This window comes from Phaseolus vulgaris, chromosome 11, assembly GCF_000499845.2.
Source record: "Phaseolus vulgaris cultivar G19833 chromosome 11, P. vulgaris v2.0, whole genome shotgun sequence".
NCBI classification, from domain to species: domain Eukaryota; kingdom Viridiplantae; phylum Streptophyta; class Magnoliopsida; order Fabales; family Fabaceae; genus Phaseolus; species Phaseolus vulgaris.
In genome coordinates, this window is record NC_023749.2 from 18,141,239 (window position 1) to 18,169,141 (window position 27,903).

At 41.1% G+C, this 27,903-nt stretch overlaps 1 protein-coding gene across 1 annotated transcript; it reads right to left on the minus strand.

Moving 5' to 3' along the window:
• Nucleotides 1–3,682: 3,682 nt before the first annotated feature.
• Nucleotides 3,683–5,300, minus strand: LOC137835853 (uncharacterized). Its single transcript, XM_068644587.1, has 2 exons — nucleotides 5,189–5,300; nucleotides 3,683–5,004 (listed from the first exon to the last, which is right to left on the minus strand). The coding sequence occupies exons 1-2, from the start codon at nucleotides 5,298–5,300 to the stop codon at nucleotides 3,683–3,685; spliced, it is 1,434 nt and encodes a 477-aa protein (XP_068500688.1).
• Nucleotides 5,301–27,903: the final 22,603 nt, after the last annotated feature.

Sequence of the window (27,903 nt, forward strand, 5' to 3'; positions counted from 1 at the left end):
ATTCTAGAAGGGCCCAACGGCGTGCTGATAGAACAGTTCCTGAGGTTTGCCTTTAAAGCTAGCAACAATCAAGCAGAATATGAGGCATTGATTGTAGGTATCTTGTTGGCTAAGGAGATGGGAGCTAAGGTGTTGGTGGCCAAGAGTGACTCGTTTTTGGTCACGGGACAAGTAACAGGCAAGTTCCAGGCCAAGGATCCACAAATGGCGGCTTACCTGGAGTATGTGCAGGAGTTGAAGGGTTCCTTTGCCTCGTTCGATGTGGTGCATGTACCCAGGAAGCAAAATTCCCGAGCTAACCTGCTAGCCAAGCTCGCCAGCTCGGGCAAGGGGGGTAGGCAGACGACCGTTATTCAAGAAACTCTGAAGACGCCTAGGGTGTTTGTAGCAGATCACCAGGTTCTTCAGATAAGTAAGTCGACGGGGAGAGGGGCGAGAAGTCATAGGTCCTTAACCCAGGAGACCTTGAGAACGCCAAGAATAAGATCATGTCGAGGGGAGAGGGTGAACGTGGCGCAGGTCTGCGCTACGCATAAGCCAGACACATGGATAACGCAATACTAGCGCTGCTTGGCAGATGCCGTTCTTCCGCTGGATCCGACGGAGGCTAGGAAGATAAAGAAGAACTCTAGCAAGTTCACCTTGATCGACGGCGAGCTGTACAGGTTTGGGTTTACGCACCCACTCCTAGTATGTGTGCACGGAGAAAAATGCACAAGAATTATTGCCGAGCTCCATGAAGGTATATGTGGGAGTCACATCGGGGGTCGAGCTCTGGCTGCAAGAGCTCTCCGTGCAGGGTATTACTGGCCAACGATGAGGGAGGACTGCAAGAAGTATGCTTAATGTTGCAAGCAATGTCAGCAGCACGCCGATTGGCACAAGGCACCTCCAGAAGAGCTGAAGTCAATTTACAGCCCTTGGCCGTTTCATACTTGGGGAATTGACATTCTGGGACCCTTCCCATTGGCGGTCAGGCAGATGAAGTACTTGGTAGTGGCGATTGAATACTTCACCAAGTGGATCGAAGCGGAGCCAGTAGCCCAGATCACCGCACATAAGATCGAAAGCTTTGTATGGAAGAACATCGTATGCCGGTTTGGTGTGCCTAAATGCCTGGTGTCGGACAATGGGACTCAGTTTGCAAGTCACCTGTTGAAAAAGTTGTGCGAAGAAGTGGGAATACAGCAGGTGTTTGCATCCATTGAGCACCCACAGACGAATGGCCAAGTGGAGTTTGCCAATAGGGTACTGCTGAGAGGTTTAAAGAGAAGACTAGAGAAAGCTAAGGGATCGTGGGCTGAAGAGGTACCCTGCATAGTTTGGGCGTACCATGCCACTGAACAGTCAGGAACCCACGAGACCCCGTTTAGCCTGGTTTATGGGTGTGATGCGATGATTCCAGTCGAAATCCAGGAAAGCTCACCGAGATTCCAGAACTTTGTGGCGGAAGACTCGAACGAAGAAAGAAGAATGAATCTGGATTTACTGGATGAGGTCAGGGAGGAGGCGAGAGTGAAGGTCGAAGCAGTAAAGAGGAGGATTGAGCGAAGGTATAACTCTAAGGTAATGACGAGGCGGTTCAGAGAGGGCGACCTGGTGATGAGGAAGGTCCATCAATACGAGATGGAGAACAAGTTATCACCTAAGTGGACGGGACCGTTCAGAATAACCGAGGTGCTCGGGAACGGCGCCTACCGCTTAGAGACGTTAGAAGGAGGGGCGATTCCTCGCACTTGGAACGCCACGCATCTCAAATTATATTACAGTTAAAGCCTTGTAAGTAAAGACGAACATGATGAGATTTACATGCTTTCTGTTAAAACAGTTCAAGGGGGCACTCTTTTTTCCCTAAGGAGGGTTTTTAATGAGGCCACCCAATAAAGAAGAGTTTTCAAGTTTAAAGTTTCTAAGATTGCATGCTTTCTAGTTAAAAGTTTTAAAGTCCCCATCGTTTTTCGGCGATTGGCGGCATCAGTTAAAAGTTTTAAAGTCCCCATCGTTTTTTGGCGATTGACGACATCAGTTAAAAGTTTTAAAGTTCCCATTGTCTTTCGGCGATCGGTGGCAATAGTTAAAAAGTTTAAAAAACCTCATCGTCTTTCGGCGATCGGAGGCACCAGTGATGATTAAAGACCTCAACGCTCTCGTGAGTCTTGAGGCAACAGAGGAAGTCCTCCTCGCCTTTAAGCGAGTGCAGGCAAGAACAGAGGAAGTCCTTCTCGCCTGTGAGCGAGTGCAGGCAAGAACAGAAGAAGTCCTCCTCGCCTTTGAGCGAGTGCAGGCAAGAGCAGAGGAAGTCCTCCTCGCCTTCGAGCGAGTGCAGGCGAGAACGGAAGAAGTCCTCCTCGCCTTTTGAGCTAGTGCAGGCAAGAACAGAGGAAGTCCTTCTCGCCCTTGAGCGAGTGCAGGCAAGAACAGAGGAAGTCCTCCTCGCCTTTGAGCGAGTGCAAGCAAGAACAGAAGAAGTCCTCCTCGCCTTTGAGCGAGTGCAGGCAAGAACAGAGGAAGTCCTCCTCGCCTTCGAGCGAGTGCAGGCGAGAAAGGAAGAAGTCCTCCTCGCCTTTGAGCGAGTGCAGGCAGGCAAGAACAGAGGAAGTCCTCCTCGCCCTTGAGCGAGTGCAGGCGAGAACAGAAGAAGTCCTCCTGGCCTTTGAGTGAGTGCAGGCGAGAACAAGTTAAAAGTCCTCAGTGCATCCAGGGGGGAGGAGATGTATACCCTGGGCAAGCTGAGGCACCAGAGAAAGTCCTTCTCACCTCAGAGTGAGTTCAGGCAAGATGAACTAAAAGATCAGGGGTGTTCGTGGCCTTAAACGGCGGGAAGGGAAGGTTGATGGAAAACGCCTTTTCCCCTTTAAGCGAAACATCAATATTGACCCAGTAAGACCAGATAAAGCTTCCACACTTGCAGGCGGTGCGAAGATAGATAAAATCCCTCTCGTCTTGAGCGAGTTCAGATAATTGTTCTAAAACTCAGGGAGGTAGAGAAGGATCCGAAAGGCGCCTCTACCTAGAGATGACGGAACAATGATCAAGTTATGAAAGTAAGAAAGATCGCATCGCCAGAACCCTACGGCGTGAGGGTTGAGATAGCGAATGGGCTGTACGACGATTAGAAGAGTTCCAGGCGATGACAGGAGTAAGGGGTCACCTCGCTTTGCAGATCAGGTAAACTGTATTTTAATACTAGTTTGAGTTAAAACCTGCTGCCTAGTAAGTGATTTATGCTAAGGTTAGTTGCCTTAAGTTCACAAGTTGTGTTAAATATCATCGCTAAAGAGTTAATAGTTGCTCAAGTTTACTTTGAGTTAACAATTTGATATGTTGTTATAAGGTTAACAGTTTACTCAAGTTAAAAGCAGTGTGCGAAGGGTTAAGCCCGAGTATTGCTGAGTTGATGCAATTGAGTTAGTTTCACCGGTTACGTTAGTTAACCCCACAACAAATAGAGGCAAAAGTATGCAAGGTAATAAGAAAGACAATATTCAGGAAATGAAAATTGTATAAGCAGCGTCAATTCAAGTCTATACACAAGTAGCTATTATAAACAAAAGATAAACGACAAGTTTCGAAGAATAGGCGATGGGGAGAGGCAGTTAGTCTTCAGAGGGTACAATCTTCCCATCCACCACTTCGTTGCAGATCGACACCATGGAAAGGTCGAGCTCAGGGTATTGGCATGCTACTTGCTCCGAGTAGCGTCGAACCCGGCGGAGAGGACTTGAGCAGCGCTCTGCTCGAGCTCATGAGTTTGCTTCTTCAGATTTTCTTTCTCCTCATGAGATCGAGCGAGTTCTTCAGCAGCTTTTTTGCCCTCATCCCGAGTCTGGGCCAGCTCTGCAGCAATCTTTTTGGTCTCCTTACGAGCTTCGGCGAGCTCAGCGAGAGCCTTGTCCCTTTCCTTCTCGACCTTCCCTAGGAGGATCTCCCTATCTGCTGATCTCTTCTCAAGTTTCTCCACCATGGACGCTTCAGCTTTTCGTGCAGCCTCCATATCTGCCACCTTGACCCTGTATGGAACCAACTTACTCTCCAGGTCAATTTTCTCTTGAAGCTGGGCGTGCAGTTTTTGGCGCAGATCGGAGGCCTCCTTGCGTGCGCTCCTTAGCTCGGCATCCATTGCGTCCTCCAGCCTAGAATGTTCGATCTCCACCATCATCATATTGCAAGAGAGTTTTTCAGCCTCAGCCCTTATCATAAGGTTTGACTCCTTGAGCGCGAAGTTCTCTTCTTGGAGCTTCTTGAGTGAATCATTCACAGCTCTTGATACGAGCAAAGGAAGATCTTCCGCCATGGTTTTCAGTTGGGCTGTGAAGGGTCCCAAGGTCTCTTCGAAGGAAGCTGGGAGGCTTGAGGCTGATGATAGAGGCATTGGTGGGGTCTGATGTTGACTTTCACCACCACCCTGTTGAGCTTGTAAAGCAAGGGGGGCTTCTAGGCATGGCGGTGAGGTCGGAGATTCTGTTATAAGTATTGGCGAAACCTGAGCGCCCTCATCTTCTGCTAATGCGGCCCCAGCGATGGATGTGGTCGACGGAGGACCCTCTCCGACAGATACAAACGGTGTTGAGACGCTTGGAGGGTTTTCCACGTAGTTAGGGCCGCTGCTTTCAACTACTGGGGGCGCGGCGGCCAGGGGTGTTGCTTGGACTGGTCCTAGCAGAGCTGGAGGTGAGGGCGGTGTTGGTGTTGGGAGTGCAGGTGGTGTAGAGGTGGCCACCCTTGTCCTCTTAGTAATAAGACCATCCTCAGTATCTTCGTTGTCATGTTCTTCCTCTTGCACCACCTGAGGAGTCTTCCTTTTAGGTTTCCTCAAAACTAACTTTTTCCTTTCTGGGGCGGGTAGTGCCCCAGAAGAAGTTGGACCTCGGGGAGGAGTCTTGCCTGGGGCAGATTGGGCGATCTCCACCACCGAGTTGGGCACAGTTTGGGAGCCCGCCGCAAGCTTGTGGGATCGGGCGATCGCCCTCAATTCCGCCAGTTTTTTTTTCCCCAACATGTTATCTGCACAAGGTAAAGGATAGCTGAGCAACCAAGGCAGAAGCAGAACATGCAAGTATATTCATACAGAGATAACGCAAGTAGTACATGGACGAATGATCAAATGGAATGCCAAAAACAGAATGGTAAAAATACCAAGTCAGTTTTAACACGAGGCGGGAGTCTTGGTGTTGGGGTAAGGGCTAACCTATGTGAATTTTGAGTTGGCGCTCGAAGAACTCGAAGGGAATTATTGAGGCAATGGGGAAGGTGATGTTGGCAGCAGCCACACTCTTCCAGAAGTTGTCTAACTCCCCCATGTTGTCAGGACTTCTTGGTCTCCTGAAGTTGTCCTTGGAATCTTTGTTTCGCTTGTTTACCCAATATAGGGGGAAGCCGTCAAGCAGTGAGGGGTCTTGATCGTTCTGGCACACCTTGACGAACTTCCCTTTCTAGTCTTTATAAGATTGCTGGAAGATTGAGAAGATTGACCTCCCAGCAATCCCATTCAAGCTGACCCAGGGGCGATCTCCGGGATTCTTTGCCTCAAATAGGAAGAGGAAGACATCGACCGAAACCGGCAGCACCAAGTGCACACAAAGAATTTGGAACACCCTTACGAACGCCCAGCTGTTGGGATAAAGCTGGGCAGGGGCGATGTTGAGCTCGGTCAGTAGCTCTCTCTCGAAACGAGTAAAAGGAAACCTAAGTTTCACTTTCTTGAACAATGTGGCATAGATAAAGCAGAACAACTCGCCGTTGTTACCATGCTCCTTGTGAAATGAAAGGTCGGGTTGATCTCCTTTCTTCAGGCGAAGCACACCCAACTCATTATTTATTGACGAGGTCTCTTTCAGCAGAGATGGGGTGCCCAAGGATAGAGCTCCTTGTAGTCTTGCGGAGGAAGGAGGGCTCCCCCGGCGAGTGGTGGAGTTGCCTGAGTAGGGTTGGCGTGAGAAGAGGTAGGCCTCTCGGCCTGTGTGGAGGGAGCACTAGAGGCTCGTGAGGGGTTACGTGTTGGTGGAGGATTTGTCCCAGGGACAACCCTACGAGTTTTGGGTGGAGGGTTTCGTGATGAAGAAGGAGGATTAGCGATGGACTTCGTGTGAGCCATTGCAGGAACTGCAAAGGAAAGAAAAGGGATGAAATGAGGACAGCAGAGAATGACTCGATTGAGGACGAAGAGGATAGAACGAACGAATAAGGGTTCGCTGGGATAGACCTTATCAAGGACGAAACCTTAGGTTACGAGAAAAAGAGAAATAGCCCACAACGTATGCTTCAGATAGTTAATGGATGATGCAAACCGATTAAAATGCAGTAAATGTCAATAGGAGGAGTAAAAGGGTTACATTTATATGATCGGATGAACGCTGAAGAAAGTTGAAGATTGAGAGAGACGAGAAGTTTCGTGGTTCGCAGAGAAAGCGTTTGGAATGCTTGAGGATGAAGAAAGATGATGAAACAGTGAATAGCGTGAAGGGTTTAAGGGATTCGAACGTTGTAGGAAGCGCAAACGACGATTAAAAGCGACCGTTGAAGAAGCCACGTGTCGTTTGATTAAAGAGGGGGTTGGTGGAGCGTCAGAGAAGCAAAGGGTACGAACGTACGAAAATCCGTACAAGCGCCACGTAGATCGACGATGATTGACTTCTTAGTCTTTTCGATGGTCAAGTCTCAGCTTAAGACTGGGGGGCTTGTGTACCGATTAGGTAATCGGGAGTGATGACGTGGCAGCAAGCGATAATATAGGCATGTTGAACGGGACACCTGGCTGACCGAAGGGAAGTACATCGGGAAGTCTGTGTAGTCGCTGATCGTTGACTTGGCGTTCTCCCATCTCTAGTGTGTGTAACCGACGGTCACCAGAGTTGCGTCATAGTCGCCATATGTGAGTACTGGGAGATCGGGTGGTTAGAGACCGCCGAAAGGGGCACATCGTCGAAAGATCAGGAAAGCTTGCTTAAGGTTTCCAAGGGGTACAAGTACGAGGGACTAGCGATATGCTTGTCACGCAGCAGTGGAGGATGAGGTTATCAGATGATCATTCCCTAGCCAGAGGTCGGGGCAAGGGAACAGTTTCCCAGAACATGCATGGTGTGCAAGTGAAGCAGATCGTGATAGCAGCAGGCGAGACCACAGAGAAGGTGTGCAAGGTGACACCCCGTACTCGCCACTTAAGGGGTCGCGCTCCAAGGTAAGTTGTGCACCAAGTTACTCCTTGTATGGGTAACTTAGTCGAATGGCTTGAAGAGTAGAGGTGGCGCTCAAGTGGAGGGAGCTCCAGATGGCGACACGTGTACAGCTGGATGTGAGCCACGTGTCCAGAGGTGTAACCGTCAGGAGAGAGAAAATGCTCAGGTATATAAGGAACACTTAACAGACTTTTGAGGTACGCTTTCAGAATACTTTCTAGTACACTGAGACTCACTGCGCACGGTTCCTTGAGTTGAGATATTCTCTCTGAGTTTTTGGTGATTCCGTCACTGACTTGAGCATCAGGTTCTTGCGAGGAATTAGGACGTGAGGAACAAAGGCTAACGTGGTGCGAAGCTGATCAAGAGGAGAGACCTTTGACGTGGCAAGACTCTTGCACTCAGGTCAACCGGCGGGATCAGTATCTAGTGCATAAGCTATTATGTTTTGAGCAGTACAATCAAGCTTAGCCATCTTACATTCTTCATTGGACCATTGGGACCAAGGTTTTGCAATAAAAGAACCATTCTTTTTAAGCTTTGGAATGAAAGGACCATTCTCGATTGAATCCAGAATTCCTTGATCAATAGATTCAACAAAGATTTTCATTCTAGCCTCCCAATACTTGTAATTCAATCCACAGAATAAAGGTGGTTTGTAGATTGAAGCACCTTCCTCAAAAGATAGTTTGCCAGCAATAGAAAAAGATTTTCGGATTAAACTTGATTATCTTTCAAGTACCAAGCTCTTGATGCCAATTGTAAGAAAGTATGGCTTTAAACTAGAGGGGGGTGAATGGTTTAAAGCGGATTTTCGCAAAATTTTAAGTCTAGAATGAAATTACTTCGAGAAAACTTGATTAAGAAATCAGTTTGCCAAAAACACAAAGCAAATTAGCACAACACCAGAAAAACAATCGGTTGTTTCGCAGAAACAATCGGTTGTTTATACCAGTTCACAATATAAATTTAATTTAAAGAGTTCAAGGGATAGAGAAAAAGCACATAGAGGTTTATACTGGTTCGCTCTTAAACCAAGAGCTACATCCAGTCTTCCCAGAAACCACTAGGGCATCCACTAAGCAATCAACCCTAGATTACTTACAACACCACCAAAGAAGTGACCTTGATCCCCTCAAGACACACACTTCCTTTGGCTCAGCACAAACACCACTAAGAATCCTGATCTTAACCACCTCAAGAACACACAACACTTCTCAGCTTCAGTCACAGAGTTTCTTCAAAGTAAAAAAGGATTACACTTGTTACAGAAAGATCTGAAATCAATACAAGATGAAAATCCTATTCCACACTCTCTTGATCCAAGCAAACTCAAAGCAAACTTCAACTCTTCAAAAGCATAATCAGTGAAAAACTCAAATATATTTTTCTTTTATTAAATCTTAGTTCTTGTTTGTTACATAAACTGAACACACTATTTATTGCTTTCGAATACTGGTCAAAGCATTTAAAACTGCAGCGTAATTAGTTATAAAATCATTTAATGCTCAGTCAAAGCACAAAACAATTTTTTGCTATGGTCCTAAAATAAACAATCGGTTGAATACTTGAATCAATCGGTTGTTTTGGTTCGACAGCAAGTCAAACATCAAAAATAGTTTTCAACCTTTCTAAAAACACCTAAGTATAAAACAATCGGTTGTTTCGAAAAAACAACAGGTTGTTTTTCACTTAGTTTGAAAAACACTTTCAATTAAAAGGTTTAAGAATGCTTAAGCTTTGGATTCAATCAAGAGTGGATTTACACAGAAAATCTACCCCAAATCCTATTCTAAAACACATCAGCAACAACAAGCACATCCTGCCTTCCATCAACCTTCAAAGGGTTTGGATTATTCAAAGCTTGAACACACTTGTTTCAACAAAATTCTCCTGGATCTCGATGGGAATCATGGCATCCGATCCATACACCAGGCTAAAAGGTGTCTCCTTGCACTAGTACAAAAAGGTAAATTAACGACGGTTAAAATTGACATTTAAAGACGGTTCCAAGTGGAACTGTCGTTATATGTATTGTTTAAAAAAAAATAAAAAATTTTATTTTTTAAAAAATCTCAAATAACCTGCATAAAGTTTTCAATTCCAGAAAATAAAAACATTTCAAATCATAATTTAAATATAAAAATTACATACAACAAATTATAACATAATACAAAAAAGTTTGGTAATATATGAAAAAATTTGTCATTGTAATGATTTATCTATACTAGAGTGTTATACATAGTTACAAAATACTTTGACCATGTTGTTCTCACATACTCCAATGCTTCTAAATCTAGCGGGTGTTGGTCGTTGAACAACTGTGACATTTGAAATATTTTGAATTAGTGCATGATTAATAAATCTCAAATTTTAAAGTGTTTATTGTATTGAGGTATTACCTTATCCCAACCTTTCTTAATTTCAGCTTGCAAAATAGTCAACATCCACTGTGATCCTGCCTGTTGACCAGAACGTTGGAACTTGCCTCGTCAAACTTGGATCGACGTGTGCACCGCTTCAACCTCCGTCCTCCGCCAAGATCCACCTCAAGAACCTGCAAAAGAACAGAGCGGCGCCGCTGCGGCCGATCGCACTCCAACGCCCAAGTCAGTGACCGAACCACCAAATACTAAGAGCAATAACACTCAAGAACTCTCAAGGAACCGTGCAATGTTCTCTCTCACAGTATGCTCAAGAACTCGCAAGCGTAAAGAGTGTAATCTGAACGTGCGTACCTCGAAAGTTCGTTGGGAAACCCTTTTATACCTGGTCACTTTCTCTCTCCTGGCAGTTACAGACCTGGACACGTGGCTCGCATCCAGTCGTACACGTGCCATCATCTGGAGCCTCCTTGACTTGGGCGCTGTTTCTGACTCTCTTTTGGCTAAGTTACTTATGCATGGTACTGCCCAGTGCATAGCTAACTTGGGAGTGCGATCTCTACTAGAACTGGCGAGTTAGGGTGCCTTCGTACACCTTCCCTGTGGTCACGCCGGCCGCCTTCATAATCTGCACCACCTTCATCTCTGGCGATGTGCTTGCTCTGGCGATCTCCAATCACTAGGTCGCCTGAGTTTACATCTGGCGACTTCATCTTTAACCCGGTGATCGCCGATTCTGGTATGCTGGAGATCAGAACACGCCAACTTAATAACTGGCGACTTCACGAGCCCCCCGACTTCTTTTCCTTCTGCCAACCTGGCGTCTTGTCAACACGCCGATACCATAGCTTGATGCCACGTCATCATTTCCGACTACCAGGGCGGTTCACACTGCATAACATAATAACCGCACTCATAATTTTGAGGTTGCCTGTTGGACTGCATGTGAAAATAAATGTATTAAATGAATGAGTGAAACACATTAAATTAAGTGAACAAATATACTTTAAATACCTTAAGGTACATCCAAGTGAGTTTTTGTGCATTTGAAGTTCTCCTCCCACACAACATATTATATCCAGAGTAAGCACTAAAATAATAAGATTTCATGTTAGAATACATAACATTATATAATATATAAGTAATAATAAATGTTAAATGAAACTGTCGTACCTATCTATAATGTTTTTAAAATAGGCAGGAGGTTTTTTATGCAAGGAGCAAAACCATGCAGCGGTATGATCTTGAACAGATATGATCTTGAACAGATATGATCTTGAACAGCGGTATGTATAACAAATCAGTTAATTAGTTTCTCTTATTTCAATAATTTATTAAAACTTATTTAATAAATAAGAACTTACTCATGGATGTACGGAGCAAAATAAATGTGTTTTCCACCATTCTTTAAGGCAGTGGTGATGTATGTTTGTGTTTCCGACTTCTTGTTTCCAATTGATTGAGTGATTTGAGGGTCTAAAAACCCATATATATTATGTTTCCCCTCATCAAAGCATAATCCAGAAAGATACCTAAATTTCAATAAGTTAGTACTAATATATTTAATAAATCAAAAGTATAAAGAATTTAAAATTTGAACTTACATCATCCATAATTGCAGAAATGTTATGTTAATCTCTTGATCTCCGGATGCAAGGTCCAACAAATCAGACATGTGAACGTACAACGGTAGATTACTATGCCTTCCAAAAACATTGGCATCCCATGGAACCTCTAAGACGGTTGTATCTAAAGCTGTAGCAACTTCCACCAATGCCGCCAGAGGATCATCAATGGAGACTATTTTCTTCTTTCCCAAAGGCAAATTTGTCTTAGGTTCCTGCTACTCATCAAAACAAAAAATACTTAAATTAGTTAGAATGTAATATATCATAATTGTATTAGTATTAGTGCAAATATATACCATAGAGTCTATAGGTCTGACGAGATGTCTAGGCCAGGCAACGAAAGTATGTAATGCCTCTGCCACAATTGTCACCTCTGATGTCGGCACAGGAACTGCAAGATCACCATAAAGGACCTTCTCCACCGTGACCTTCATGAAATTAGAAGGAAGAGGCACATTGTGTAACATTGTGACCCCTTCATAACACTTACCCAAGGCAACGAATCGGGTCAAAGAATTACACTCAACATATAATTCGCATTGGCTAGTTGAGCCAAAGTCATCCCCTGATAGATCAACTGCCGAACAACTCCCTTTAGTGCTGACTTTCTTAATAGGAGGCGGAGGTGGTTCATCTTCTACCATAGTAGGTGGTTGCTGTGAGTGTCCTAAACCCTCCAACCGCTTTTTGAACTCCATTTCCATTCGCGCACTAAACTCCTCCATGAAGCTTTCTTTAAGCTCTTGAGTTACCTCAGCCTTTAACTGCTCACGTAGTTGTAGTAAATACTCTTGGCTAGGTTCATTGGACAATTGTTCCTTGCTGTGTGATGGAGGTCCAAAGTATGACCGAATCCCAACCCCATATCCAGCTACACGAACACGTCCAGGGTGTTCAGGTCGTCCGAGAGCAACATTAAGAATATAATTGCGACCACATGGTTTAAAAGTCCCCTGTGTTGATTGCTCATTAAGAGAATCCTAAAACAAATGAAAAGAAATTGACAAACTTCAACACATTGAATTTAAAATAACACATAGAATTTAAAATAACACATTGAAAAGAAATTGTCAAACTTACAATGCGTTCAACTGTTTGTTCTGTAGACTTAGAACTCCATGTCCCTAATGTGTTTATACAGGCACCCTTCCACATCTCATGTCGGAGTGGTGGGGATGGAGGTCTTAAAGAATCTACACTATTCATTTCCTCAATGGAAGTAGAACGTGCTTTAATCTTTTCTTCAAGCATCTTCTGCTCTAGCAACTTATAACCACCACGAGACAATAAGTGTGGGGTATCATTATGTGCCTGATTGGCTTTTGCTTTGTTTCGAACCTCCTATCATAACACTCAAAATTTAGTAATACGTTAATATAAACTATATTCAAATATAAAAGTGATACTAACCTGCCATTTTTCAGTTTGTCGAATATTGACAAACTGCTGCCAAGTTTCTTCATCAATGGATGCATATTTTGCACAAGGATTTTCTTCTTTCCTTTTCCCATATATATAATCTGTTGTCAATTTTGATTTAAACTGACGAAACTTGACACCCACATCTGAAAGAACCTTCGCTTTCAAGGTTTCCACATTCGGGATGTTGTAATGTGTCTACATTGTTTGAAAGAATTAGTTCATAAACAAAAACAAAGTATAAAAGAACTTTAGATTTAGCAAAGTAAAAACAGTTACATACCAGAATATCTTGCCAAATCATGTTTTTCTCGTGGTCAGTCACGTGATCCCAGGACTGAGTTAAGATAGAGATCCTTTCACGAGAAAGTACTCCGAGATAACTCCTATATTTCTTTGCATGTTGCCCAGTGGGCACACCAGTGTGGATATCAATAGACAAAGGTATTTTGTCATCTTTAGTTATCTTCTTAAACATATTCTTCAATCTTGTAGGTCCTCTACCATTTTTTGAATGGGAAACTTTATCATCTGCCATGTTCCTGTTATCAAAAAAATATAATAAGCATCAAGAATATGAAATATAATGAAAATGAAATATATTGTAAAACTAAACATGAATCACATGTACATACAAATATATATTCCTTCATCATGATCATTTTGAGTTGCATGTACAACATCAGCAACATCCTCGTACTCTTTATTGATGGTCCTTCTTGTAAGTGATTCAATCTCACAAATGTCATTGTTTGTATCTTCTGGGTCATTATGTTGTTTTTTTCCATGTAGCACAACAGACCAGTGGTCAGACGTAGGATCTTGGATATAGAAAACTTGGGAAGCTTGATGTGCCATTATAAATGGTTCGTCATGATAACCTATCTTTCGAAAGTCAACCAAAGTCATTCCTGATTCATCAACTTTGACACCAGTCTTATTGTCAACCCACTTGCATTTGAAAACAGGTACAGTAAACTTGGTATAATTAATTTCCCAAATCTCTACTATGACACCATAATAAGGCATTGATCCCACAAAAGGATTTTGATCCTTTGCAGTTGAAAACTGCATAGACTCTGCCTCCAAGGTGACTCCGCTACTTTGCACTGTACTCCTATCATCTCGAGACTTTGTGTAAAACAAACAACCATTTACTTCATAGCCAGAACAACATAAAACATCAAATTTGAGACCGTTTGCAAGCCATGTCAATGTTTCATATGCTGATGGATCATTCATTATTTGTTGCTTAAACCATGACATGAAAGTTTTGTTATGCTCAATTAACACCCATTTTTCTGATTGTCTTGGATTTTTATATTTGACAATGTCTTTGTGTGTATCCAAGTATGGTAACACCTCATCAGTGTTATTTAAGATATACAAGTGTGCTTGGAGAACCTCTTCTCTAGATTTGCTTATGACATGTACACCTCTTGAAGATTTACTTATGAATCTACGAGAGTGCCAACCTTTTTCAGGAACTCCTATACATTTGGCTTTTGACATGTACTCGGAACAAAACTCAATAGATTCTTCTGAAATGTATCTTTCAATAATGGAAGCTTCTGGACGACATTGATTCTTCACATATCCCTTCAAAATCTTCATGTATCGTTCAACTGGATACATCCATCGCATATAAACTGGCCCACACAATCTGATTTCTCTTACAAGATGAACAACCAAGTGTACCATAATATCAAAAAAAGATGGAGGAAAAAACATCTCGAGTTGACACAAGATAACAATTATTTCTTCTTCAAGTTCATCCAACTTCTGAGAGTCAATCTCTTTACTACATATGGAATTGAAAAATGAACATAGTCGAGTGATTGTATGCCTAACATTTTTGGGCAAGATTCCACGTATAGCCACCGGTAGTAATTGTTGCATTAGAACGTGACAATCATGTGACTTTAAGCCAATTAGTTTCAAATCATTCATAGATACAAGACTCTTCACATTTGAAGAGTAGCCTTGTGGTACCTTAACACCTTTAAGACATTCACAAAAACTTGTTTTCTCTTTCTTTGACAAAGTGTAACACGCTGCAGGCAAGTATGTACGTTTACCAACTTCTCTCGGTGCCAATTCCTCTCGTATATTCATTTCAATCAAATCCAGACGTGCATTCACACCATCCTTTGTTTTGCCTTTAATGTTCAGAAGTGTTCCTATTAGACTGTCACACACATTCTTCTCTACGTGCATTACATCTAGACAGTGTCTAACATCTAACTTACACCAATACGGAAGATCAAAAAGATTGATCTCTTCTTCCATATTTCACTCACAGTTTGCTTCTTCTTCATTTTTCCAAAAGTCACATTAACATTTTTGATTTTTTCATAAATTTCAACACCACTTAAGGGAGTGGGACAAATGTCATGTTCTTGGTATCCGTTAAAAGCTTTTTTCAATCGACGATACGGATGATATTTCTTTAGAAATCTACGATGCCCAAGATACACGGTTTTTCTTCCATGTTTCAACTGCTCATAAGATATCTTGTCTTGACATATTGGACATGCTCTATGGCCTTTCACACTATAACCTGACAAGTTCCCATATGCAGGGAAGTCATTGATAGTACAAAACAACATCGCATGCAATCGGAAAGATTCATTTTTAAACGCGTCAAACACATCAACCCCTTCATTCCACAATAATTTCAAATCTTCAATCAATGGATTAAGATAAACATCTATGTCATTTCCAGGTTGTTTTGGACCAGAGATCATCATAGATAACATCATGTATTTGCGCTTCATACACAAAGCAGGAGGTAAGTTGTAAATGACTAACAAAACGGGCCATGAACTATGATTACTACTTAAATTTCCAAATGGATTCATTCCATCAGTTGCCAATCCAAGTCTTAAGTTTCTTGATTCTTTTCCAAATTCAGGAAATTCTTTATCAATATTCTTCCATTGCAAAGAATCAGCAGGATGACGAAGTAATCCATCACATTTTCTATTATCTGCATACCACCTAAGGTTTTTAGCGTCATCTGCATTTGCAAACAAACGCTTAAGCCTTGGAATTATTGGAAGATACCAAACAACCTTAGCAGGAGGACCTTCCTTTGTCAATTCATCAATTTCATCATTCTGACCAACCTTAACCTTATAACGTGACAAACCACACCTGGGACATCTTCTTAAATCTTCATACTCATTTCTGTATAAAATACAATCGTTAGGACATGAATGTATTTTTCTATACTCCATACCCATTGGACAAAGTATTTTTTTCGCCTCATAATTTCGATTGGGCAAGGTATTTCCTTCTGGAAGCATGTCCTTAAGCAATTGAAGCAATTCTGTAAAACTTTTGTCAGTCCATCCATTCATTGCCTTCAAATTCATCAACCTTAACACTGCTGATAATCGTGTGAAGTTAGTTGAACCAGGATACAAAGGAGTCTCTGCATCATTAGACATATTTTCAAAAACTGCATTAGCAAATGATTCTGCTCCCACATCACGAATCATGTCTTCTAATCTATCATCCATTGAGAAATGAACTTCCTCCGAACCTCCGTGCACACTTGGCAAGTTTAACAATTCACCATGCCACGTCCATGTTGTATAACTTTTCAAAAATCCATCACACAAAAGATGTTCTCTAATTTCAGAAACAGTCAATATCCTTCCATTTAAACAATTGATACAAGGGCACCTTATCCTTACTCCATTCTTATAACTAATGGCATTATGTTCTGCGAATTGTATGAACTCTTCCACCCCTTTTTCGTAAGTATCACTTATTCGTGGTGTATTAATCCAACTCCGATCCATTGAACTGCTAAACTAAGAACCAATACTTTCAATATGTAATCATGGAAAAATAAAACAAAATTGCCGAAGGTCGGACACCTCCGGACTCAGAACCAGTGCGTTCAATATGTCAAAACAATATATAATGACTGAAAATTGCCGAAGGTCGAACACCTCCGGACTCAGAACCAATGCGTTCAATATAAAGAATCAATATCAAACTCAAAACAAATACTTTCAAAATATAGGTGATAATAAATAAGAATACACTAACCTCAAATGGATGGGCGGTCACGACAAGCGGTTGCAGCAAGGAGTCGGTGTTCACGGACGTGCGTCGCGACATAGGGTCGGTGGTCGCTGAAACGGTCGAGGATCGCGCGCACGGTTGCGCTGGAACGGTCGTCGCGGTCGTGCGGGCGGCTGGGGAAGGGTCGCGGTGTGGCGGTGCTGTCGCGCGAAGGGGTCGTGGTGCGGTCGCGCGGGCGGCTGGGGAAGGGTCGCGGTGTAGCGGTGCTATCGCGGGAAGGGGTCGCGGTGCGGTCGCGCGGGCGTGAGGGGTTTAGGGTTCACGGGCGGCGCGGTGCGGTAGGGGGCGGCGCGGTGCGGTCAGGGGCGGCGCGGTGTGGTCGTGCGTCAGAGGCGGCGCGGCTCGGACGCGGTCGCGACTGTCACGATCGAGCGTAGGGGCGGTCGCGCGAAGGGTCGCGGTGCGGCGGTCAAGGTGCGGTGCGGTAGGGCAGTCGGTCACGGTGCGGCGCGGTGCGGCTGGGTCGCGACGGTCACGGGCTTGGTCACGGTCGCGCGTAGGAGCGGCGGTGGGTCGTAGGGCAGCGGGAAATTTTATGTTTCTGAATGAAAATAGGAGAGTGGGAAAAGATGAGTTTAAAACAGGTTTTAACGACGGTTCTGAGATGAACCGTCGTTGTAAGTCCACCCCGCGCACATTTAACGACGGTTCTGGGATGAACTGTCGTTGTAAGTCCACCCCACGCACTTTTAACGACGGTTGTGGGATGAACCGTCGTTAAAAGTCCAAAAAAAATTCGAAAAAATTACAAAATTGCCACCACGTAGTTTTTAACGATGGTTCTCTCCAAACCGTCTTTGAAGGATGTCGTTATTGAAGAATTTTGTACTAGTGTTGGTGGTGGATTGGGGAGTGGTATGGTAAGCCCACACAATTCTAGGAACCTTGTCTGCCCAAGTTACCTTGGCTTTCTTTAGTCTCCTCTTTAGGCCTCTGAGTATGACTCGGTTAGCAGATTCGACCTACCCATTCGTCTGGGGGTGTACTACCAAGGCGAACACCTGCTTGATGTTGAGCTCTGTGCATCGTTTGCCTAGCTGTTGACTTGAAAACTGGGTGCCATTGTCAGACACTAAACACTTTGGGATTCCAAAACGAAAAACTATATTCTTCCATACAAAGTGTTGAACCTTGTGGGTTGTGATCTGTGCGATATGCTCGGCTTCTATCCACTTAGTGAGGTACTCGATGGCTACCACCAGGTACTTCATCTGAAAAAACTGTTAGAGGAAACAGACCCAGGATGTCAATCCCCCATGTGTAGAAAGGCCATGGGATGTGGATCGATCACAACTCTTCTAGGGGCGTATGGTGCCAATCAGCATGTTGCTGGCACTGTTTGTACCGTTGTGCGTATCTCGTGCAATCCTCCCTCATGGTTGGCCAGTAATACCCTACTCGAACAGCCTTCGATGAGAGAGCTCGTCCACCGATGTGACTCCCACAAATACCTTCATGGAGCTCAGCCATGATACGTGATGTGAGTTGAATCAAGCATAGACACTTTTCAGCACATGAACACGACAATATATGTGAAGAATGACAACAATTAAGAGTTGAAAACAAGGACAAACAATTAGGAACAAGTGGAGGAACTTAAGGAATCATCATTGAAGTACAAAGCCTTCTAATAGATGAACCAAACTCAAGATTGATTGTCATTCCACATTGAACCGAAACAACACAAGGAATTGAAAGCACAAATACCGAATCAAATTAAGCTACAAGTGAGGAATTGAAAAGGAAACGCAAGAATAACAAGAGTATTCGGTGGAATTTGAAGAACAACACAAAAGGAACAAAACAACCGATTGGAATTGCTAAAACATGATTAGGAAATGGAAATGGAAGGAATAAGGAACTTAATTGGATGAAGACTTGAAGGAGATGAACACACCACTTGGATGGTGAAAGCTCCAAGATGAGTGCTAATTGCCGCCACTTGAAACCCTCCAAAGCTCACAAGATAAGACTTAGTGAAGGAGATAAAATCTCTCACAATTCTCTCTCAATTTGAGTAGAGTTTCCTTTCTTCAATTTCTAAATTCTGAATTTACAAGAGCATGGCCTCTCTATTTATAGTAGAAGAGGGCTGAAAATGAAAAGGCACAATTCAAAAACTAGACTATTCAAAATTGGAGCCAAAACAAGTCACATGAGAAGTGTGACTTGCTTTCCTACTTTGGCACCTCCTAAAACTATATCTACACATACTCTTTTATGTCACATGGAAGGTGTGACTTTGTTTTGTACATTAGCACCCCTTATTTAATATCTACACCTTCCTTTTAAAGTTTTACTAAAAACTACACAAAAGTAATTACAAAAAGAGACATCCATTGATGCTCATTTATTAATGCTTGGCCTTGCTCCTCATGGGTTGGGCTTGGGCTTCTTGGGCTTGGGTCTCATCTTTTGAAAAAACTAATAAGAAGAACTTTGAATGTTTTGGCCCTTGTCCATTCCTCCTATTAATAACATCTTTTTTATTCTCATCATACCCCCCAAGTTGGAGAGAATTTGTCCACGAATTCAATACTCCTGCATAAAACAAAGTCAGTTTGCAATTAGATAAAAGAATACAAGAAGAAATAGGCAAACTTGACTTAGCACTTTGAAACGTTGGGAGTTTAGAAAAAGATGTCCTATACATAGACCATGTTGGAAAAGATTGTTTAGGAATGATATTATTTGGAAAAATAGGAGGTATGAAAAAGTCATCCTTAACATTATTTATCCAATATGGTATGGAATTAGGAATCTGGGATAATGAAAAAGACAAAGAAGAAGAATACCTTGTAGGCGTAGAACGAGTCAATAAAATTGATTTAGTTGAAAAGTTATTGTGACTCGTTTTATCATGTAAGAGAGTTAATAATGTGTATCTTCTAGATATCTCTTCACCATGTTCAATTGGATGTCTTCTATCCAAGCAAGATGAATCTTGGCTTTGGCATAGAAGAATTGCTCGTATTCACATGAATCACTTGAATAAGCTAATTTCAAAGGATCTTGTGATTGGGCTGCCAAAACTCAAGTTTGAGAGGGATCACATTTGTGAAGCATTCCAAAAAGGGAAACAAGTGAAAATTTCTTTCAAAATTAAAAATGTTGTTTCATCTTTGAAACCTCTTGAACTTCTTCACATGGATCTCTTTGGACCCTCAAGAACTATGAGTCTTGGTGGAAATTATTATGCTCTTGTTATTGTTGATGACTATTCTAGGTACACTTGGACTCTTTTCTTGGAATCAAAGAGTGATGCCTTTTCTGCATTCAAAAAGCTAGCAAGAAGGTTGCAAAATACAAAGAACAACAACATATGTTCTATTAGAAGTGATCATGGAGGAGAATTTCAGAATGAGAAGTTCAGCAAATTCAGTGAGAAGATGGGAATTCTGCACAACTTCTTTGCTCCAAGAACACCACAGCAGAATGGAGTGGTAGAGAGGAAGAACAGGTCTCTTGAAGAGCTAGCAAGGACAATGCTTAGTGAATCATCACTTCCTAAGTACTTTTGGGCAGATGCAATGAGCACCTCATGTTATGTGATGAATAAGGTGCTTATAAGGCCTATTTTGAAGAAAACTCCATATGAACTCTTCAATGGAAAGAAGCCTAACATCAGTCATCTCAAAGTCTTTGGCTGCAACTGTTTCGTTCTTAACAATGGAAAGGAAAACTTGGGAAAGTTTGATGAGAAAGCGAACCTTGGTATCTTCATAGGGTATTCACTCACAAGTCATGCATATAGAGTCTACAACAAGAGGTTGATGACTGTAGAAGAATCAGTTCACATTGTCTTTGATGAGGTAGATCACAGAATTAATCAAATCCCAAAGACCAGTGCTGAAGAAGATGAACAGAGCATCAGTTTGGAGAAGCTGGAAATCTGTGCATAAAAACAACTGGTTGATTCGTAGAAACAACCGATTGAAATTCTGCAACAGAGTGAGATGCCCAAGCAGTGGAGGATTCCTAGAGATCTGTCAGTGGATAACATCATAGGGCAGATAAAGGAAGGTGTCTCCACACGAAGCTCCATCTCAAACTTCTGCAGGAACACAACTTTTGTCTCTCAAATTGAACCAAACTCAATTGAGGAAGCTCTCAAGGATGAGAAGTGGGTTGAAGTTATGCATGAAGAGTTGAATCAGTTTGCAAGGAATGAGGTATGGTTTCTTGTCCCTAAAACTAATGAAATGAATATTATTGCTTCGAAATGGATTTTCAGGAACAAGATAGATGAGGATGGTGTGATCACAAGGAACAAAGCAAGGCTAGTTTCCAAAGGCTACAATCAAGAAGAGGGCATAAATTATGGTGAAACCTTTGCTCCTGTTGCTAGATTGGAGGCTGTGAGGCTGCTGCTGGCTTTTGTGTGTATGAGTGGTTTCAAACTCTTCCAAATGGATGTCAAGAGTGCCTTCTTGAATGGCTACATCAATGAGGAAGTCTATGTAGATCAACCATCGGGCTTTAAAGATCATAAGTATCCCAACCATGTCTTCAAGTTGAAGAAAGCTTTGTATGGACTGAAGCAAGCTCCAAGACAGTGGTATGAGAGGCTTAGCAACTTCCTGCTATCTCATGGATATGAAAGGGGAATGGTAGACAAGACTCTCTTCATCAAGAAGTCAAATGCAGAAATAATTCTTGTGCAAATCTATGTTGATGATATCATCTTTGGTGCTACACAAGATAGTTTGTGTGAAGAATTTGTGGCTGCAATGAAAGGTGAGTTTGAAATGTCTATGATGGGAGAACTGTGTTTCTTTCTTGGATTGCAGATTAAGCAAACAAAGGATGGGATCTTCTTAAGTCAATCAAAGTATTGCAAGGAGATTCTCAAGAAATTTGAAATGGAGAGTTGCAAAGAAGCAAGCACTCCAATGCCATCAAGCTGTTACATGGATGCGGATGCTGCTAGAAAGGGTGTAGATCAAACAAAATACAGAGGATTGATTGGATCTTTGTTTTATCTAACAGCTAGTAGGCCGGACATCATGTTTGCGGTGTGTCTATGTGCAAGATATCAAGCAAATCCTAAAGAGTCACACTTCAAAGCTGCAAAAAGAATTCTGAAATATCTCAAAGGAACATCATCTGTTGGATTATGGTATCCTTCTCACTCTCCAATTCATTTAATTGGTTATTCAGATTCTGACTTTGCAAGTTGCAAGCTAGATAGAAAGAGCACAAGTGGCACTTGCCACCTCCTTGGCTCAATCCTAATCTCATGGCATAGCAAGAAGCAAACATGTGTTGCTCTCTCTACTGCTGAGGCTGAATACATTATTGTTGGAAGCTGTTGTGCACAGATTTTGTGGCTCAAACAACAACTTGCAGACTTTGGATTACAAATCAGCAAGGTTCCTTTGATGTGTGATAACACAAGTGCCATCAATCTTACTAAAAATCAGATTCAGCACTCAAGGACCAAACATATTGAGATAAGGCATCATTTCATCAGGGATCATGTAAACAATGGGAACTGTGAAGTGAAGTTTGTGGAGACCAAACTGCAGTTAGCTGACATCTTCACAAAACCTTTACCAAAAGAGAGGTTTTTCTTCTTAAGAAATGAGTTAGGTATCCTTGATCTTAATAATCTCTCCTAAATCTGTTTTGATACATGCTAAAGTCTATTTGTGAAGACAACTAGGGGGAGAATTAATTGGTTCTTGTATATCTTTATCTGATACTGTATAATCTGTTAAAATCTCCGATATAAAAGTGTTTTCTGCTGCTGCTGATAAAAACAACCGATTGTTTCGTGTAAACAACCGATTGTTTATCATGTTTTATGCTTTGAATATATAAAAATCTAACATGCTGCTGTAAGAAGCATTGGATAGTATAAATGCTATTTTTGCAGGTACTGCTTCAGATTCAATCAGATCAAACACAAGCACCAGGGATTTGTCTTCATCAAATAGGGGGAGATTGTTGAACCGAGTGGTGTTCAAGCTTTGAAGAATCCAAACCCTTTGAAAGATGTTGAAGCCTTGGCTGTGCTGGTTTAGTTTAGTTCTGGGGTAGTTTGAGTGTTGTAATCCACCCCTTGATCGAATCTAAAGCATAGGCATTCTCAATTTTTGTGAAAGAAAAATGTTTTTCAAATTAAGTTAAAACAACCGATTGTTTATACTTAGATGTTTTGAGAAAAGATTGAAAACTGTTTTTCAAATGGTTGAACTGTTAAAACCAAAACAATCGATTGATTCGAGGAAACAATTAATTGTTTGTTTTGGGACCATAACAGAAAAACTGTTTTATCTTTGACTAAGCTTTAAATGATTTAACTGCTTACGCTCCAGTCATTAAATGCTTTGACCAATCTTTTAATGCAATTTAAGAGTTTGTTAAAATTTGATAACAAACAATATATTTGAATAAATTCAGAAAAACAGATTTGAGTAACAATCTTTTACAAGATTTTGAAAAGAGTTTTTGAGTTTTTCAAAGAGCTGAGATTGCTTAAAGTTTGTGATTGATCAAAGTGTGTGGAATAGAATTATGCGTGTATTGATTTCAGATTATCTTCTGTAACAAGTGTAATCCTTGTACTCTGTGAAACAAGTTTCGTTTCTGTGTTTGCTGAGATTGGCTGTGTTCTTAAGGGGATCAAGATCAGCAATCTTAGTGTTGGTGTGTTGGCCAAGAAGAGTGTGTGTGTTGAGGTGTTCAAGGTCACTTTCTTGGTTGTGGTGTAAGTGATCAAGTTGTGATTGCTTAGTGGATTTCCTCAGAAGGTTTCTGAGAAGACTGGATGTAGCTCTGGATTTGGAGTGAACCAGTATAAACATTTGTGTGCATTCTCTCTATCCCTAACTCTTTAAATTCAGTTTTGATATTTGTTAACTGGTATAAACAACCGATTGTTTCTACTAGTGTTGTGCCTTTTGCGTTATGTTTTGAAAAAAACTGATTTCTTAATCAAGGTTTTCTTGAAGTAATTTCATTCAAGGATGAAAAGTTTGCGAAAACTCTCTTTAAACAATTCACCCCCCTCTAGTTTAAAGCCATATATTCTAACAAAATTCACATTCCCTGTGGATTTTGTTGTGATGGACATGAAAGAAGATGAGGAGGTTCCCTTGATACTTGGAAGACCCTTTATGAAGACTGCTAGAATCATAATTGATATTGACAAAGGAGAACTTCAAGTTAGAACTCAAGATAAGGAGGTAACATTAAATCTTTTTTATGGTTTTAAAAATTTTAATGCAAGGGAAGAATGTGTACAGTAGGATGGATCAAAGAGATATTCCACCTTCTAGACATTCCTCACCTTCTAAATTCAGTAATATTTCATATTAAAATATAGGCACTTATGAGGATTTGTTGCTAATTTAGATATAAAATAATCCCTAATTTATGTATTTATACCTTTTTACATTTTTTATGACTTTATTTGAATAAGAGTATTTTATTCCAAATTTGGTTTTAATTGCAGATTTCTAGAGAGGATTGAAGATTTGGAGTAAAGGAGAATAATTTGAGCTAAAAAGAGAAAGTTGGAAGGTCCCATAATGGAAAAAGATGCACAGAAAGATTGAGTCTTTTTTATGTTTTATCACTTAGCCCATTAGCACGACACATGAAGTAACCTAACCCTAGAATATTAGGTTAAATAGGGGGCTAGAGGCTCAACCCTAGGGTGCTAGATTGAGAGGAAAACACCATAGAGTAAAGTGTAACCCAATTGGGAGAATGGAAGGTGCTAGAAGTATGCATGGCTAATTCTACCCTTTGGGATTGGGAGTAATCTGCTCAAACTCTTATGTATTGAGGTGATATCTTATATATTAATATTCAGTTCTTGATTGATTATCGGTATTGTTGTTTTCCTTTTAATTTTCTGTGACAAATTGAGAATCTTAAATCTGACCGGGAGGTATTTTTAGGGTTCGAACCTAAACAACAATACTTAACATATTTGAGTGTTAAGGATAGACTTGAAATGTTAATTGCCATTAACGTCTAAGCTTCGTTCTAAGTTGTTCTTATAATCATGCGAGAGATCGATAGTTAGGGAACATTCTTAAGGATTTTATATGCAAGGAATCGATATAAATGATTTTTATACGAGCATCAATTTTAATCAGAGAACTTAATATTAACATTCTAATCAAAATACATAAGAGTGAGAAAGATGAAACCTAATCCCTATTTTTCCAACTTGAAGCAACCAATTCTTTGTCTTTTTTCTTATTGATCAGTGCCAACACAATTAATTCAAAACTCTTTTTATTGTTCTTATTTTATATTTAGCGATTATTGTACTCAATAATTCACTGTTCCTTGTGAGATCGATATTCGTCCTTAGGGACAATTATTATTTCTGATAAACGCGGTGCACTTGCCGTAAAAAGTCATCACTCGTCAAGGTCACTGCTCCTATCCTATTTAGGGCAAGTCTACCCAAAAGGATGTTGTAAGATGAAGGAGCGTTGACAACGAGGCATCTGATACTGACGGTGTGGAATGTGGTGCCATTTGTGAATGTTGTCCTTAGCTCCACATGCCCCCTTACTTCTACTTGGTCTTCAACGAAACCGTATAAACAACCATTGTAAGGTATCAACTGGTCGGGCAACAACTGCAACTTGTTAAAGGTCGACCAAAACATTACATTTGTCGAGCTCCCTTATTCGATGAGGACTCGGTGTACCCTTCTCCCTATTGTCACCACTAAGATTACCACTGGGTCATTATCATGTGGGACCACATCCTGTAAATCAGCCTTCGTGAAGTAGAGGTCGGGCTCAGGTGACTGGTCAGGCTCCCGTGCTTCTACTGCCATCACCTCTCTAGCATACTTCTTTCACTGGGATGCGGTGCATCTTCCTTTTGAGAAACCCCTAGAGATCGTGTTGACCGCGCCATGGACTGGTACTTCGTGTCCCTAATCCCCTACTGGGGCCACCACCATTGAGGCTTCGTGACCCTACTCTAAGTATTCCTTCAGGAAGCCATCCTTCACCAAATCAGCCAATTGGTGTCCAAGTGCCAAAGAGTTTTGCAAGCCGTGCCCAAAGGCCTTGTGGAACTCACACCAATCCATTGAAAGGCCACCAAAATGTCAAATTGAGGCAACCACTAGAGTTATGGTCAAAGAAGGGTCAAAAGGACGCATTCTACATGTCATAAACTCTAGTGTAGAATAGTTTTTACATTTTTGTCAAAAGTAGCATAGTATAATTCTTTTGTATTTTTTTTTGAAACATGCAAAGTGGTACCTAAAATTCTAACCTAAGTTTAATTAGAGTTTTGTACTCCTAATTAAACTTAGGTCCAACCCACATTTAGTCTAAGTGGAGCGTAAGGTTCTATAACTCCTAGCACATGGAAGAATTCTAGAACCTACCTCACATGTGCCAACATTTGAATTTCCCTCCAATTCTCTTTTCATATTCAGCCCACTCTTACTATATATATAGGAGCTTGGGTCATGTAAAAAAAAGATTAATACATGAGTGAATTGCTGCCAAAATTTTGCCAATTTCACTCCTTGCCCAAAACCTCCTAGGTTAGGCTCTTAATCTTCACAAACTTTCCCTTTCCAAGTAGAGTTGATCTCACCACTCTCAAATCCTACCTATCATGCACCTTCAAGGTCATCACCACTCTTAGGAGGACCTTGTTCCATCTTCAAATCGTGAAGCTTCCGCAACTCATCAACAAATCCGAAAATATGAAGGCACAAATCCATCATTTGGTATCATGAAAATATGATAGGTAATCATAAACTACTATATATTTACCTATGCAATCCCCTTTTAAGGGTTCTTTTTCACTATGCTTGTAAGGGATGTTGTAAGATATTCCTCATTCTTTCTAGATTCACAGAACCCCTCACTTGACTTTTCTATTTCTTTCTTCTTCTTTTTCTCATTTTCTTCACTCTCACTAGTTTCTTTTTCTTGGCTACTATATTCAGCTTTGTTCCTTAAGATCATAGATCTTTCATTGGAACAATTAGATGCTAAATGACTCTTACCAAGACATTCTAAGCATTTAATTTCTTTAGCTTGGGTGTGTGAAATATGCTCGGCTAGGTTTTGGGAAAGTTTTAGAGATGTTTCTTTTATATGTTCTTCCCCTCTTTGGAACTCATCCTTGTCGTAAGATACAGAGTATGAACTTTGTTTTTGATTTGATTGTTTTCTCAAAATTTGTTTTTCAACTTTAATGCTGAATCAAGTCATTTAAATCTCTATAAGATAAAAGTTCAACTTTGTTTCTTATCTCAAGTTTGAGACCACTTAAAAACCTAGCCATGGTGGTGTGGTTGTCTTCGTTAATCCTTGGCCTTTTTATATATATGGCCATCTTTTGCCAATATTCTTCTACACTTAGATTGTTTTGATGAAGTCCTTGGAGTTTGTCCATTGACTTCCTTTTGTAGGATGAGGGAATATGGCAACATCTCAAGGCTCCCCTAAGGTCATTCCAATATGTAATGGGAGGGTCCTTGTGGAAATGTCTCTCTCTTTTTAGGGCAATCCACCAATTCATAGCATTTCCTTGAAAACTTAAGATAACTAAGGGTACCTTTCTTTCCTCACTTAATCTATGGCAAGTAAACAATTGTTCTACCTTCATTTCCCAATCTAGATAGGTTTCTACATTTTCTTTCCCATGGAAATAAGGTAGATCTACCCTAACCTCCTTAGTGCTTTCTTGTTCTTTTCTTTCTCTTCTAGTTCTCCTAGGGGGGTGGTTAATAATATTTATTTATCCTAAGACTTTCTTCCCCAAAAGATTCATGATTGTGAGAACTAGATGCATGTGAATATATTTTTTTAGATTTTTTAGAGCTTTCATCCTTTTCTTTAGCCATTTTCAACTCTTAGATTTGTGCCTTATGTTCCAATTGTCTATATGAGAGTGATTGAAAGTCCTTGGATAATTGTTTTAAAAGAGTTTTAATGGACTTTATATCACTTTCACAAGATTTAGAAGAGTGAGTTGACATGACTAAAGCTTTGTGTTAAAAGTATTTTACCTCAAGAAAGAAAAGGAAAGTAATGAAGGTAGCTTTCCAGGAAAGAGAGGTGGATCACTAGGATCTCTTAAGTACCAAGTCTTTCCTTGCCAAAACCTATCCCTCAAGACTTCACACAATTCTTTTTCTAAGTAATTTACTTAGATCACAATTAGGAATGAAAAGTCAATTTGTATGCAAGGGAA

Bases quoted from the DNA above. Each gene is read 5' to 3' on its own strand.
- LOC137835853 (XM_068644587.1), bottom strand. From the start codon at position 5,300: ATGGGGGAGTTAGACAACTTCTGGAAGAGTGTGGCTGCTGCCAACATC. The intron at 5,005-5,188 runs GTTAGCCCTTAC...TACCTTGTGCAG, and splicing joins CCAACTCAAAATTCACATAG to ATAACATGTTGGGGAAAAAA.